Consider the following 14,450-nt stretch of genomic DNA (forward strand, 5'->3'; position numbering starts at 1 on the left):
GGCTGTGTCCGGCAGGATCCCGCCTCCCATTGGTCCCGCGGCACCGCCTCCCGGTCCCGGAAGCGCGCCCTGCCCCGCCCCGGTCCGACGGCCGCGCGGTCACTCCAGCGTGACGTCACGTGTTAGCTCCGCCCTCTGTCTGTAGGCACGCCCTATTGTTTGACCACGCCCCCCTGCCCCTCCGGTGCCGGTGCCGGTGCCGGGGGTCCCTGCGGCCGGACCGGCCACTCGTACCGGGGACCCGCAGCCCGGAGCGGCTGTCAGAGCCCCCGGGTCCCCAGACTGCCTCCTCTGCCCCCATGGTCCTTCGGACCCCGTCCCGCAGCTGGCAGCCCCCGTGGTGACAGTGGCAGTGGGTTCGTGCTTCCGAAACGATGGTCAGCTCGTCCTGCCCCTCAGGGACCCTTAACCAGCCTCTACTGCCGAGCATGGCCTCTGCTCCCTCCCCATGCCCTTTGTGGAGTGCCAGGGACCCGTCCTTGGCCATGCTGGGGTAGCGTCGGTCTGTCTGGGAGGGCTAGTGCTCTGAAGAGCTAAAAACCGCTTTTGTGCAGAAATTTTATTATGTGCAAACAATATCTTTTTTCTTTGGCACAGTGGGAGTCAGGGAAGGACAGTGGGAATGTCCTGCACTGGTCTCTGCAGGGCAACAGGCCTAGGGAGAGCCTGTCCCAGCCTGTGAAATGGATGCACCAGTGGGGAATGATGCTACCCTCAGGCTCAGCATCCCAGGGCATGACAAGAGGAGCCACCGTCTCTGGCTGAAAGCCTGTCCAGGCTATGGAATTTTGGTCTTGGTGGCCCCAGGCTGCTGTGGAGCTGCTGCTCAGGCTCTGAGGCTGCAGGAACCCACGCCAAGGGCAGTGCGGAAGGGGGCACGGACCGTGAGCCCTCCGGCCGCCAGAGGGCGCGGCCGGGCCGGGCCGGGCCCAGGAAGTGACGGCGGCGGCGGGGCCGGAGAGCGGTACGGGCGGGACCGGGCTGGGCAGGGACAGAGCGGGGAGACGGGCAGGGACAGGGGCTCGGCCGTGCCCCAGGGATGGGCCAGTGATGGGTCAGTGCTGGGGTCACTGGTAGGGTCAATGACGGGTGGTGAGGGGTCAATGGTGGGGTCAGTGGTGGGTCCGTGGTGGGTGAGTGGTGGAGTCATAGATGGGTCAGTGCTGGGTCAATGCTGGGGTCAATGACGGGTTGGTGGGGGGGGTCACTGATGCGACAGTGATGGGTGAGCGTGGGGGTCAGTGATGGGGTCAGTGATGGGTCAATTCTGCGGTCACTAACAGGGTCAATGACAGGTTGGTGGAGGGTCAGGGATGGGGGTCAGTGATGGTTCAGTGAAGGGGTCAGTGATGGGTCAGTGATGCGGTCACTGATAGGGTCAATGATGGGTTGGTGGAGGGTCAATGATGGGGTCAGTGATGGGTCAGTGATGGGTCAATGCTGCGGTCACTGATAGGGTCAATGACGGGTTGGTGCGAGGTCAGTGGTGGGGTCAGCAATGGGGTCAATGGCAGGTCAAACGACAGGTCAGTAATGAGGTGACTGTTGGGTCAGTGTTTCTTGGTGAGGGTCAGTGGTGGGGTGGGGACCCGTGTTCAGGAGGTGCAGCCATGAGGTGGGAGCAGCGATCAGCTGCTGTGTCTGTGTGTGAGTGCAGTGTGGTTTGGAGCAATCGGGGTGCAGGCAGGCTGAGTGCCCCGTGTGGGGGTGCAGAGTGGGAAGTGGGGGGTGCTCTGTGGGGCCCTGGACAGACGTGTCATTCACACCGGGGAAGCAGATCGAGGCGCTGTGGTTGGTCATGAGCCTGGGCTGCTTCCTGCTGCGCTGGCACCCGGGGCAAAGGAGCCAGCAGCAGCGGGCAGGGTGAGTGTGAGCAGGGTGAGCGTGAGCAGGGTGGGTGTGAGCAGTGACTGAGCAGGGTGAACGTGAGCAGGGTGGGTGCAGACAGGGTGGGTGGGTGAAGGCAGGGTGATGTGGGCAGGTGGGTAGCAGGCAGATGCTGTTGAGGTCATGGCGTGGCTTTGCTGGGCAGGCAGAAGGAAACCATCACCTCCTCAGGAGTGCTGGTGGGGTCTGGCCTCTGAACGGGACAGTGCAGGCTGGGCTGTGGGTCAGGAGTCTTGGAACTAGGGGGGGTGACCCCACCATGCCTCCTAGGAGCACCTAGGGTGTGGGAGGGCAGACTGAGTCCCTCCCCAACCCCCAGAGGGGAAGTGGGGCAGTTTGCTCAATCCTGGTTAATCAACTGGCGTGGTGGTTGCTCCTGCCTTCTGCCTGTGGCTTGTTTGCAAGGGGAACTGCCAGGCTGAGAGAGGGGACCCTGCAGCATGCTGTAGGATAGCCTCTGACCCCACAGAGGCTATTTGGGCTCTTCAGAACCCTGACTGAGGACATGTGTGATGAGCTAGCTGGTCTGATGGATGCCAAGGTGGCAGGAGCTGGTGGCAGGGGCTGGGGAGGAAGCACTGTGCCTCCTGCCGCGCAGCTGATTGGGCAGTGCTAGACCTTTCTGTAGGTCTCATGGCATGATTTCCTGGGGCTGGCACCATGTGCCACTTCCCTGCCATGAGTCTCTTGTTTGTTCTTGGACCTGCCAAACCTCCATGAACTCATCTGGCTGTGCTGCTGGGGCACTGTACCTGTGCTGGGGCCAGTGGCGGGCTGGGGGGAACACACACACGCACGGTCTGTGCCTTACTGCCTCTAAGCTGTGACTTGCTTGGTTTCCTGTCAGTGAGAAGAATGGGTTCTGTGTCAGAGGAGCTCAGCTTGGTCCCCTTGCACCAGAGGCCGGAGCTGCTGGAAGCCTGTGCGGAGCTGCTGGGCGAGGAGTGGGGGAAGAGCCGTGCGTCACGGCTGCACTCGCTGCAGCGCTCCTCGGACGCCTTTCCCGCCTGCCTGCTGCTGCTGCGGAGCCGCGGCGCCAGCGACAGCCCTGCCACCCGGCAGGGGCCCTGCGAGCTCGTGGGCCACGTGCGACTGTCCCGCGTGCTCAGCCGTCCCCATGACCTCTTCGTGGAGAGCGTGGTGGTGGCGCGGGCGCTGCGGGGCCGGGGCTACGGGCGCCGGCTGATGGAGGCCGCTGAGCAGTGGGCCCGGGCCCGGGGCTTTCGCTGTCTGCGCCTCACCACCCACGACAAGCAGCATTTCTATGCGCACCTGGGCTATGTCCTGGGCGAGCCGGTGCAGAGCGTGGCCTTTCTCAGCCCGGCGATATCCTCTGAGGTGCTGCGGCTCTTCTCCGCCCCTTCTGGGGCTGCCGCTGCCGCCAGCACCAGGCCGTGGGTACCCGCTGTGCCCCCGCCGCCCCTCGCTGTGCCCCCACCGCCTCCCCCACCCACTGTGATCTGGGCGAGGGGTGTCCTGGCTGAGGGCGGCGAGCAGCAGAGCGTCCTGCAGACCCCGCACCGCGATGCCAAAGGGCTCCCCATCTTCTGGATGAAGAAGGACATCTGAGGGGCCCCGAGCAGTGATTAAAGCAGTGCGGGTGGGAGCTGCCCGCTGCAGCCCTGCCTGACTGCTGCCATTCTTCAGGGCTGGCACCAGCTCCACCAGCCTCCGTGGTTCACCCTGGCCCCATTGCTGGGGCAGGGAATGGGCAGAGTTCCTGTGCCCTGCCCTACCCGGGCACGCTGCCTCTGCTCCCGCCTGGCCCCCAGCTCGCCTGGCTGGGGCTCTGGGACCACCAGCATGGTGGGGAGCCAGGCCCACCCCAGGCTGTGGGGTTGGCGCTAGTCCCCAGGAGCACTGCCCAGTCCCACCAGTTGTGTCCTCCACTCAGGATTTGCTATGGGGCAGCTGGGGCTGATGGAAGCGGTGGCCTCCAGCATGGCCAGAGCTGTCCTCACTGAGCGGTCTGGGGAAACTGAGGCACAGGATGGCTGGGGGGGCACTATGGGAACTGGGCATGGTGGTGGGGCTGCAGAATCAGGTCCCCTGCACTGCACAGCGAGGGGGGCAGGTGGCCAACCCCCCCTAAGGCAGCGGGTGTCAGTGAGGGACAGGCATGGGAGCGGGAAGGTCAGAGTGTCCGGCCTGGCAGCGAGGGATTAGCGCTGTCCTTGCTGTGTCACGCGGCCCTGGGCCCATTCCCCGCCTAATCCCCTCATTCTGGGCAGCTGGCCAGTGCTGGGCAGGGGCACCAGACCCCTCTGGCCCTGCCTGGGCTGTGAGGGACAGAGCTGTCCCTTTGGCCCCACCATGCCTCTTGCGGGGACTCAGTCCTTCAGCAGGTCAGCCAGCCTGGCTCAGCACTGTGCTGAAATGGGGACCAGAGAATCTTGGTGCCTCCACTACAGGCAGGACTGGGAGCCAGCAGGGAAATTGAGGCACCAGGGTCAGTGGCTTGCAGTGCCACTCCAGAGCTGTGCCATGGCTGTGGTGGTGCAAGGAGGATCACAGTACCAGAGAGCAGCAGGCAGGGGTAACACTGGCAGTGTTGAGGCAGAAGGGATCTCAAAGCCCCAAGTGTACCCAGTCCTGTCAGGTTTTGGGGTGGGCAGCATGTGCTTGCAGGACAGCCCAGCCCCTGTGGCCAGTCCTAGTCCACCATGTGCCAGGGGGCAGTGCCTGCATTGCTGGAATGCCCACTGCATCCCACAGCCTCATCCCCACGGCTCTCCTTTCCTCGCAGGGTGCCGGCCCCGCAAGCAGCTGGTGAGGCGGGATGGTGCTGGTGCTGGCACTGTGGGCCTGCCTGGCACTGGGCACAGCCAGCGAGGAGAGCCCGGCACCCGAGCCCCTGGCAGGCGGGCAGCCCTTTGCCGTGGTGTGGAACGTCCCCACCGAGCGCTGCCAGCGCCGCTTTGGCATAGGGCTGCCCCTCGGCGACTACGGCATCGTGGAGAACCAGGGTGGCCACTTTGCCGGCCAGAACATCACCATCTTCTACAAGAACAAGTTTGGGCTGTACCCCTACCTGTCACAGCACGGTGTGCCCCATAACGGGGGCCTCCCCCAGCGTGTTTCCCTCGACGCCCACATCAACAGGGTGGCTGAGGACATCCACCTCCTTCTGCGACCGGCTTTCCATGGCCTGGCCGTGGTGGACTGGGAGGAGTGGAGGCCCCTGTGGGCCCAGAACTGGGGAGCCAAAAGGATTTACCGGACAGCCTCGGAGCAGTGGGTGCGGGAGCAGCACGGCTTCCTGCCGGCACGGCAGCAGCTCCGGCTGGCCCAGCTGGAGTTCGAGCAGGCGGCACAGGCTCTGATGGAGGAGACGCTTCTGGTGGGCCGAGCCCTGCGCCCCGGGGGGCTCTGGGGTTTCTACCGCTTTCCCGACTGCCTCAACAGCAACTGGGCCAAGGAGGCAAACTACACCGGGCGGTGCCAGCCGGCCGAGGTGCAGCGGAACAACCGTCTGGGCTGGCTCTGGGCCGCCTCTTCTGCCCTGTACCCCAGCATCTACCTGCCGCTGGCGCTGCCGCCCGCGCTGCGCCGCCGCTTCGTGCACCACCGGCTGCGCGAGGCCCTGCGCGTGGCCGCCCGCGGGGCCCACGGCCTCCTGCCCGTGATCCCCTACTCCCGCCTCTCCTTCCGCCGCTCCGCGCGCTTCCTGCAGCTGGTGAGCACTGTGGGGCCGGAGCTGGCTGCGGGTGCCACGCGGGGTTCTGGTTGGCGCAGGGACACAGGCTGTGTCCCCCAGACGGGTCACGTCTGTGTTCCTGGCAGGCTGACCTGGTGCACACCATCGGGGAGAGCGCGGCGCTGGGAGCGGCTGGACTCGTGCTCTGGGGAGACCTGTCCTACTCCCACTCGGCTGTGAGTATGGCCCCTGCAGCACCAGAGGCTGTGGGATGTACGGGGTGGCCACATCCCCCGTGCCCACCAGGGAGGGCTGGCCAGGTGTCTGTCGCTGGGGCGGGTTCTCACTGGTGCTTCCTCCCCAGGAAAGCTGTGCCAACCTGCGCCACTACCTCGTGTCCACCCTGGGTCCCTACGTGGCCAACGTGACGGCAGCAGCCCGAGAGTGCAGCTACGGGCAGTGCCACGGGCACGGGCGCTGTGTGCGCCGGCAGCCCCACGAGCTGGGCACCCTCCTGCACCTCGGCCCCGGTGCCAGCCCGTGGGCTGCTTTCCGCTGCCACTGCTACCGTGGCTGGGCAGGGGAGGGCTGTGCCCAGCGGGTATGGCTCAGCCCTGCCACCTCCTGCCAGGTGCCCGCCCACGCTCACAGCCTCTATGGGCACAAGGATCTCACATCCTCTGACACCTGCCTGCCACAGGGCATGTGGGGCTGGTGACAAAGGCCAGGGACCGCCACGGTCCCCTACCCCAGCAGTGCTGCTGCTGGCACTTCCAATGGTCTCATTAATCTAAATAAATTCTCCTGGCACAGCTGGCATGGTCTTTGTGGGCAAAGCTGGGGGACTCTGTGGTGTCCCCACGCTGGGCACAGTTGCCATTGCTGCTGAGAGGCAGCACAGACCCCAGTTTGGCTCTGGATGGGTCCAGCAGTGCATCAGTTTTCCTGCATGGGCTCTGCCCTGATCCCGTAAAGCTGGCAGCCGCTTTACCCTGGGAAAGGGGGCATGGGGCACTGCCACAACCTGCTGTCCCTTTGCCACTGGCACTATGCTGCCCGCAGCCCTGTCCACGCCACCAGGCCCCCCTCCCCACAGCTATTTTTATCGCCCCCCAACCGTGTTTCTCACTGTCCTATTTTAAGCGGCGCAGTTGGCGCACCGGGAGCCCAGTGCCCAGCTCCTGGGGGCCCTGCACCACCTCACTGCCCGCTCACGCTGCCCAGCACAGGCAGCCATGCCCAGGGAGGCTGCAGAAGGTACTCTGGGGAGTGGGCTTGGGGCTGGCGGGGGCTCTGGCACCCCCGGGGATACCGGGCAATGCAAGGCTGTGGGGTTGGGATGGGAGCAGTGGACAGATGGTGCCCTCTGCCATGCGGGCTGTGGGCAGAGATGCCTGCCCGGGGAAGAAGGGGGTCCTGGACGGCTGCAGGGGTAGGGCAGCAGGGTTTGGGGAGGGTACAGGCAGCTGGCACGCACAGCCCCCTGCAGCAAACCTGTGTGACCAGCTGTGCCCCCATACCTGGGGCAAGTGGGGTCAGGGGTGATGTGGGTATGTGTGCAGCAGTCCCTGGCCAAGGGTAGGGCTGTGGGGAGGGTCTGAGGGGGCCCTGGGTACCGGCTGAGGCCCCCCAACCCTGATGCCTGCCAGCCTGTGGGTGACACACAGTCTGGACAGCAGCAGCACGGCGCCACGCTGCCCTGCGACACGCCACTGACCCCGGGAGGGATTGGGGGTGGGCACGCTGCCAGCCTGCCATGCTCTGCCAAGGGCACAGTGCGTGGGCCCTGCCCACTGCTCAAAAATACACAAACACCTAGAAAATAATCTTTTCCCTCTACCCCAATGCAGGCATGGTTGCTTCCCAAAACAGTGCTGGAGCAATGCCTACTTCCAAAAAGCCCTCTCAGTCCCGTGTGACATGCTCACTACGGCAATGGGCACCAGGGCCCCCTGGCACAGCATACACCCCACATCTCCATCTGTGCACCCCAAGCAGCACAGTACCTGTGGGGCAAGCCAGGCCACATGGCAGACTGGCACTGCCCTGCACCTGCCCACCAGCTTCCAGCTGGCCCTTGGAGCCTTGGAGCCCCAGCCAGTCCCACAGTGGCTGGGCTATCCTGGCTGGGGGGTGGCACATTCCTGCCCCCAAGCCAGGGCCAGATTCCAGCCCCACTAACAAGGCTCCGGGATCGTGGCCACCAGGCACCCGCTAACTGCTGCGATGACAGCGGTGGGGCAGGGGGGGCACAGCCAGGGCTTGCCCACGGTGGCTGCAGGGCTGAGCCAAGGAACACCAGCCTTGGCTGCCTGCCCTGTGCAGCACCGGGCTGCCGTGGCTGAGATCCCCCCAGCAGGGCTCTGGTCCCACAGGGGTGCCCAGGGCAGGGCACAGGCTGACCCTTTGCCTCTGTTCCAGCAGACACCATGGGAAAGGCTGAGGGTGCTGCACCAGCAGAGCCTGGGGACCCCGACAGCAGCGAGTCTGGAGCCATCAGCCTGCGCCCCGTGGAGTCCATCAGCGACCTGTACTGGGCCTCGGGCGGGCACAAGGGCACAGAGGGTGAGAGGGGGCAGGGGGGCTGTGCAAGGCCCAGCTGTGCCCGTGGCCAGGCTCTGACCCCTTCTCTCCCCTGCTGCAGGCAACGGCCCGGCTCCCTCCAGCAGCCTGCACCGGCCCCCGGCTCGGCCCGTGTCCCCCGTGCCCCCGCCGCTCCTGCCCACCCTGCGCCCCGTGCCCCCCGCCAGCCCCTGCCCCTGCCTCGGCCCCGGCCACCCCCTGCTGCTGGCCCTGCTGGCGCTCCTGGCACTGTCCAGCCTGGTCCTGGCCACGCTGGCCATCTACCTGAGTGGTACGTGGCACTGGCAGGGTGGGAGATGGGGCATGTGGGGGACCAAACCCTGCTCAGCTCGCTCCCGTCCTGTCCCCGCAGTCCTGCAGAGCCAGTCGGTGCGGGCGCTGGCCCAGTGGCTGCAGAGCCAGGAGGACGCCGTGCACCAGCTGCGGGCAGCCAGCAGGCAGCTCTGGGCTCGCCTCAACGCCAGTGCCCAGCCGGGCGGGCACCGCTGAGCTGCCCCTGGCCCCACCACGGGCTCTGAGCCGCCACGGGAAGGGGCACCGAAGGGCAGGAGGGGGGAGCGGCAGCCTTACCCGCTGAGACCTGGCAGCATTGCCCCTTGGGGCACAGGGGCAACCCCAGACCCCATCCCAGGCTGTGAGAGAAAGAAACCGGGCTGGTAAGGACCTGCATCCGCCCCAGTGACAGCCCTTCCTCTTAACAAGGCAGAAGGCATACTTTATTTAGCCTTTTAATTACCTCTTACAATCAAAGTCTTAGAAAATCACCATGATAGATACATTCCCAGGGTGGCAGGCACTGCCAACTGGCATGGCCCCATGTCCGCCTGGGCAGTGGCCCCCCTGTAATTAATTTCCCACAAGATTACTATTTCATATAAAGCATTTGGCTGCAAAAGGATTGAGAGTAGGCAGCTGGCAGGACTGGGCAGAGCTTCCCACTCCACACTGCTCTGCCACCATCACTGATGCCAGGCTGGCTGGGGAGGCAGGGGCTGTACCCAGCACGGCAGGGTGGGGAGAACGCTCCTGCCACAGGCACAGACACCAGGACCAGCTGCTCTGCAGCCCTGCACAGCTCTGCCCTCCCACCCACTCTTCAGGCTGTGCCAGGCCACCCTGGTGCCCCTGCAGGACTAGGGAGGGTATACACAAGCCCTGCCACTGAAAGTGGCTGCAGAAGCCTGGGTGAGATCCCCTCCCACTGTGCCACATGGATGCCCAGCCACAGAGCAGGCACATGGCAGCAGGACACCACCTCCCCCTGCTCTTCTTTTATCCTTCCTATTTTTTGGTTAAAAAAATAAAAGAGGGGGCAGCCCCCCCTTGGGGCAGCTCCAGGCATTAAATACTCTGCTGTACATGAATAAAAGCCCGAGGGCTGGGGGCACCTGCCCCTCACAGTGCAGGGTCTGCAGTCCAGGTGGGCTGGGGGCTCTGCCCCCCATGCCCATCACAGCACATCCGCCCGCTTGTCCCGCACGCGGCTCCGCGCTTTCGTGCGCGCTTTGAAGGCAGCTGAGTTGTAGAGGTGCTGCAAGGAGAGGGAAGGAGAGATGAGGGTTGGGGATGCCCCTCTGCTCACCTCCCCAGCAGCACCCACACACTCAGGCACTCAGCTGGAGTCCCTGGTGGCAGAGGAGGGGACTGTGGGCACAAGTGTGGGAGGTGGCACCCACCTTCTCGAAGCGGGAGACCTTGCTGGCTTTCAGAGCAGCCGCATCCAGCACCAAGGGGGGCCCGAGGCTGAAGATCTCCCGTAGCAGCTCATTGTTCTGTGAAAGCAGGGGTCTGTCAATGCCCACAGCACCAGCCCAGCACTCCCTGGTGCATCTGCCAGCCCATACCTGGAGGTGGTGGTGGATGCCGGAGCCCAACACCTCCTTAAAGGCTTGGTAGGTGCGCTGGCGTGCCCAGCTGTCCAGGTACATGCACTCCAGGCCAAATCGGACGGTCTCCTCCTGGTACTCCCCAGTCTGAGCAAAGAGAGGGGCATCAGCAATAACCTGGGCACCAGCCCTGTGTGTCCCCTGGCTCTCCAGAGAGGAATCATCAGGCAGCTGGGAAGCAGGGGCAGAGCAGGGCAGCACCAGGCTCCGGTACCTCGATGAAACGCAGGATGTCCCGGAAGATGGATCGCTGCCTCCGTCGGTCTGTCTTGGCTCGGTACTTGTTGCTCTCAGTAGCCAGGACCTTGAGCTGGGTACACAGGAACTCTGTATCTTGGTGGCACAAGTCCTCCTGCCAAAAAGCAGGGGATTTAGAGGGATGACCTCCAGGCACTGCCCATTGCCATGACCAGGACAGGGCTGGGGGATCACTGGGGCCAGCCCCTCTGCCTGAGTGCCTGCCGGTCAATGCCAGCTCAGCCGGGGCACGTCAGGGTGTCACAGCAGCTCCCTCCCTGCTGCCTGCTTAGTGCTCACCCACTGCTCCATGCCACAGCCCATGCCTTACCTCCAGGTCCTGGGCCAGCTCGAAGAGCAGCGCAATGGTTTCCCCAGCCAGGATGCGCAGGGCAACGCTGCTGCTGGTCAGCAGCGGGGGCAGCTGCAGCCAGCGACTGGGACAGGGAGGCAAGAGGGCATCAGAGAGGCCAAGCACTGCCCCAAGGGCACTGTGATCCACAGCTGGCTGCCCCACACCAGCCTCCACTCACTTCACACTGCACTCACCTGTCCAAAATGCTCCTGAGGTGGGAGGGGGGGCAGATGGTGAGGAGCAGGGACCATGACTGGAGTGCGCTGCAGTGCAGAGGCCCGTGCTGGGCAGGTGCTGTGCCCCCTTCGCCTGTGCTGGGGGTGCTGAAGATGCCCTCCAAACAGGACAGGCATGAAACCAGGTCCTGGAGGAGAGAAACCGTGCCAGTCAGACCACAGCTGCCATGGAGATGCCACACTGAGCTGTGCACTGGGGACCAAAGGGAACCCACCATACCAAGGGGTGCCAGGAGCCCCTTGGGACAGGGGACACTACTCCACCCACAACACCCCATCTGCTGGCTGCCCCCAGCTCAGCTCCAGGCTGCCCAGGGAAGGGGGCTGGGCTGTCACTCATGTCCCCGTACCCCTACTCCAGCTCAGCTCCAGGCTGCTCTGGCACTGTGGGCTGAGGGCAGGTGGCATGGCAGCCCCAGGGTGCCCTCTTGCAGGGGTACAGACGACACCCAGGCGCAGTTACCTCGAGGTCAGCAGCAGCAATGTAGCAGCACATGCCCAGGGCCGTGGCACACTGGCAAGAGAAGTTGGGGAAACACAGATCAGGCCCAGCTGGATCATGCCAGGCCTGATCCAGCACCCAGCCAAGGGGCAGCCGGGTTGGGGTGCCCCTGCTTTGTCCCAGCGCACTCCACAGCACCCAATCCTGTCACCCTCCCGGCACTGCAGGGGCTCCCAAAGGCATTGCCTGGGCTCTCCCCAGCACGGAGGTGTCCCCAGGAGGAAAGGGGCCAGGCTTACGCTCTGCCGGGCGCTGGGGCTGGCTGTGCTGTCTGTCAGGACGCTGACGAGCAGAGGCTTCAGGCTGCGGAACACCTCTTCTCCCTCCGGGCCGGAGCCCATCTGGAGGCAGAGGAGGGTGAGGACGCTGCCCGCCAGTGCCTGTTCTTCCCCTTTACCTGTGGGCAGCACCAGAGACCTGCCTCAGACGCGGCCCAGCGGCCCCGCCGCCCCCCGCCCGCCCGGCCGGCCCCTCACCTTTCTTGAGGCACTTCTCCAGGGAGTCGGAGAGCGTGAGGCGGCGCTCCAGCAGGAACTCGGACAGGGTTCTGGAGGACAGGGCCAGGCGCAGGCCCTGCAGTGCCGCCTGCCGCGCCTTGGCGCTGCGAGACACCGCGGCACGTCACGGGCTGGGCTGTCCCGGCACGGGGCACGTCCCTGCCCGCGGCTGGCAGCGCGCCCGGAGCGCCCGCGGGGGGACAGCCGCTCCTCACCTCTTGTCCAGGAGGGTGTCCATGTGCTCCTTCAGCCTGTCCTCCGCCTCCTCCTCCTCCTGGCCGTGCTCACTCGCCGCCTCGCTCCCTGCCCGGGCGGCACCACGTGAAGCCGGGAAGGCCGAGGGCGGGCACACCGCGACCCACGTGGGGGTCACCATGGGCTCCGCGTGCCTCACCTGCTCCCTCCTCAGCGGGGCCGGCGCTCTCGCTGGCACTGCTGCAATGGCTGAGCACCTCGCTGCCGACCTCCTCCTCGCTGCCGGGCGAGCTCGCCCGGGCACTGCCGGTGCCGCCTGCGGTGTTGGGAGCAGACTCGTGTGAGCCCGGCGGTGCCAGCCCGGCGCTGTGAGCCCGGCGGTGCCAGCCCGGCTATGTCACACTCAGACCCGACCCCCGGTCCCCTTTCCCGGCCCCCCTCACTCACGGCGCGCGGCGCGGCGGGAGCGCGGCATGGCCGGCGCGCGGACCCCGGGCCCCGCCCCCGCCGGGAGAGCCCCGCCCACACTCCGCCCACACCACGCCCCCTGAGAGCGCCCCCGCCATCTGCGCATGCGCCGCGGGACCTGCCCGAGTCCCGAGCGAGTCCCGAGTCCCGGTCCCTGTCCCTGTCCCTGTCCCTGTCCTTGCTCGCCTCCCTGCCCTTTCTCTGACACTCTACCTGCCCTTCTCCCTGTCCAGGCGCTATGTTCATCCCTGCTCCCTCAGCATCCCTGCCCCTCTCCTGTCCTGATGCTATCTTCATCCCTGGTCCCTGATAGGAAAGACACCTACCGATATCTTTAAAACAATTTGACGGGTGCGGGTCTTTAGGAGAAATCGGTGTTCATGTATTTGAAATGGGTCTTAATGTCTCTACTAAGCTCAAGCCACGCAGGTTTGGTACAGAACCCAGACAGTTTGACTACAGCTCGAATTCCTGAACTTTAAGGCAATAGATAATTGGGTCAGCACAAAGTCTCTTGCAGAATTCAGCCTGAACTTCTGAACTTCAGGGGCAAATGACAGGTTTAGGGGCGGAACACGTGGTAGGCGACCCGGGAAGGCTGTACCTTCCTAGCACCTCAGCCAATGGGGAAAGGAAGAGGACAACAAGCAGTGGGAGTTAGGATAAAAGGATGAACGTCATCGTGAACGTCAGGAGAGAAATTCCATGGGGATATGGCCCAGTGGAGTCTCTCCCTTTATTCGAATAAAGTTGCAGGACTCCTCTGTCTCCTTTATGGACACTGGCCTCTCCTAATGTGATTTTCTGCACATCCCTGCCCTGTCTCTGTCCTTGCTCTATCTTCATCCCTAGCTACTCACTATCCCTGCCTGTATCCCTTCTTCTGTCCCTGTCCCTGCCTGCATCTCATTAGGAAAATCTCATTCCCTAAGTAAAGTACCAATTAGCTTTTCTAGTATGAAATGGTTTGGCCCTTACTGAGCTCTATACACCCCCTGTACTGCTGTATACACTGCATAGCTGTGGTTGGGTAGGCAGGCAGATAAGGCCCACAGCTGGGCCCTCCCACCATCTGGCCTCACAGATAGGCACCCCTTGGCATAGTGAGACTGACTCCAGAACGAGGAAAGGAGGATGCCAAAGCCACAAATTGCACTGGCTTTACAAAGCCATGGGGACAGCAGGCAATCTGTGGGGCCTTGTTGTACCCCAACACTTGTGGGGTGTGAGACCCACATGTGAACCACATTCGGGGTGTGTCAGTTTGGCTGGGACATCCCCTGGGTGTGAATAAAGGATGTCTCTTGTCATGCTCACCTTGGTGTCCTGGCCTTGCTCCTCAGGTGTGAAATGCTCATGACACCTGTCCCTGCCCACAGCTCTGTCCCTGCCTGTAACCCTGTCCCCAGTGCTGGTCCCCTCCCTGCCTCTCCTCTAATATCCCTGCCCCTGCCTGTATTCCTGCCTTGTTGTCACCCAATACTCAGGGACACCCATCCCTGCTCCTGCCTGCATCCCTGGCCATTTGCTGCAGCTGCCAATCCCAGAATCACAGGGTTGGAGAAAGACCTTTAAGATCATCAAGTCCAACCCAGCCCTAACACCTCAACTAAACCATGGCACATCCAGTCTTTTTTTAAACACATCCAGGGATGGTGACTCCACCACCTCCCCAGTACTTTATCACTCTTTCTGTAAAAACTTTATCCTAATATCCAGTATCTCTACTCCTGTCCTTGTCCCTGCTCCTGACTGTATCCCTGTAACCCTGTCCATCTCCCCTCTGTTCTATCTGTACCCCTATCCCAATCCCTGACCCCACATGGACCCTATCTCCCTCTTCTTCATATCCCTGCCCCTCCTGCTGCCCTTTCCCTGCCCCATCTTGTCCCCATCCCTTTCCCTCCCTCCCTCCCTCCCTCCCTCCCTCTCCCTCTCTCCCTCTCCCCAGCCTTTGCCTGTCTCCT

General features: G+C 64.0%; 4 protein-coding genes across 4 annotated transcripts; 3 read left to right on the forward strand and 1 right to left on the reverse strand.

The window, feature by feature from the left end:
• Positions 1–923: 923 nt before the first annotated feature.
• Positions 924–3,467, forward strand: NAA80 (N-alpha-acetyltransferase 80, NatH catalytic subunit). Its single transcript, XM_054281141.1, has 2 exons — positions 924–964; positions 2,735–3,467. The coding sequence occupies exon 2, from the start codon at positions 2,743–2,745 to the stop codon at positions 3,454–3,456; it is 714 nt and encodes a 237-aa protein (XP_054137116.1). The 5' UTR covers positions 924–964; positions 2,735–2,742; the 3' UTR covers positions 3,457–3,467.
• Positions 3,468–4,663: 1,196 nt separating this feature from the next.
• HYAL3 (hyaluronidase 3) lies at positions 4,664–6,323 on the forward strand. The gene is made up of 3 exons (XM_054281139.1): positions 4,664–5,563; positions 5,671–5,760; positions 5,889–6,323. Exons 1-3 carry the CDS (start codon positions 4,667–4,669, stop codon positions 6,240–6,242), a joined length of 1,341 nt encoding a protein of 446 aa, XP_054137114.1. The 5' UTR covers positions 4,664–4,666; the 3' UTR covers positions 6,243–6,323.
• A 436-nt stretch (positions 6,324–6,759) lies between these two features.
• Positions 6,760–8,596, forward strand: LSMEM2 (leucine rich single-pass membrane protein 2). The gene is made up of 4 exons (XM_054281142.1): positions 6,760–6,781; positions 7,949–8,089; positions 8,169–8,378; positions 8,460–8,596. The coding sequence occupies exons 1-4, from the start codon at positions 6,760–6,762 to the stop codon at positions 8,594–8,596; spliced, it is 510 nt and encodes a 169-aa protein (XP_054137117.1).
• Positions 8,597–8,801: 205 nt separating this feature from the next.
• IFRD2 (interferon related developmental regulator 2) lies at positions 8,802–12,294 on the reverse strand. Its single transcript, XM_054281140.1, has 10 exons — positions 12,036–12,294; positions 11,800–11,924; positions 11,563–11,720; positions 11,285–11,335; positions 10,780–10,949; positions 10,562–10,667; positions 10,208–10,345; positions 9,952–10,080; positions 9,784–9,879; positions 8,802–9,638 (listed from the first exon to the last, which is right to left on the reverse strand). Exons 1-10 carry the CDS (start codon positions 12,194–12,196, stop codon positions 9,558–9,560), a joined length of 1,215 nt encoding a protein of 404 aa, XP_054137115.1. The 5' UTR covers positions 12,197–12,294; the 3' UTR covers positions 8,802–9,557.
• Positions 12,295–14,450: the final 2,156 nt, after the last annotated feature.

The sequence above is a fragment of the Melozone crissalis genome, unplaced genomic scaffold (assembly GCF_028551555.1).
Source record: "Melozone crissalis strain CALT ecotype California unplaced genomic scaffold, PUWL_Pcris_2 ptg000029l_1, whole genome shotgun sequence".
NCBI classification, from domain to species: domain Eukaryota; kingdom Metazoa; phylum Chordata; class Aves; order Passeriformes; family Passerellidae; genus Melozone; species Melozone crissalis.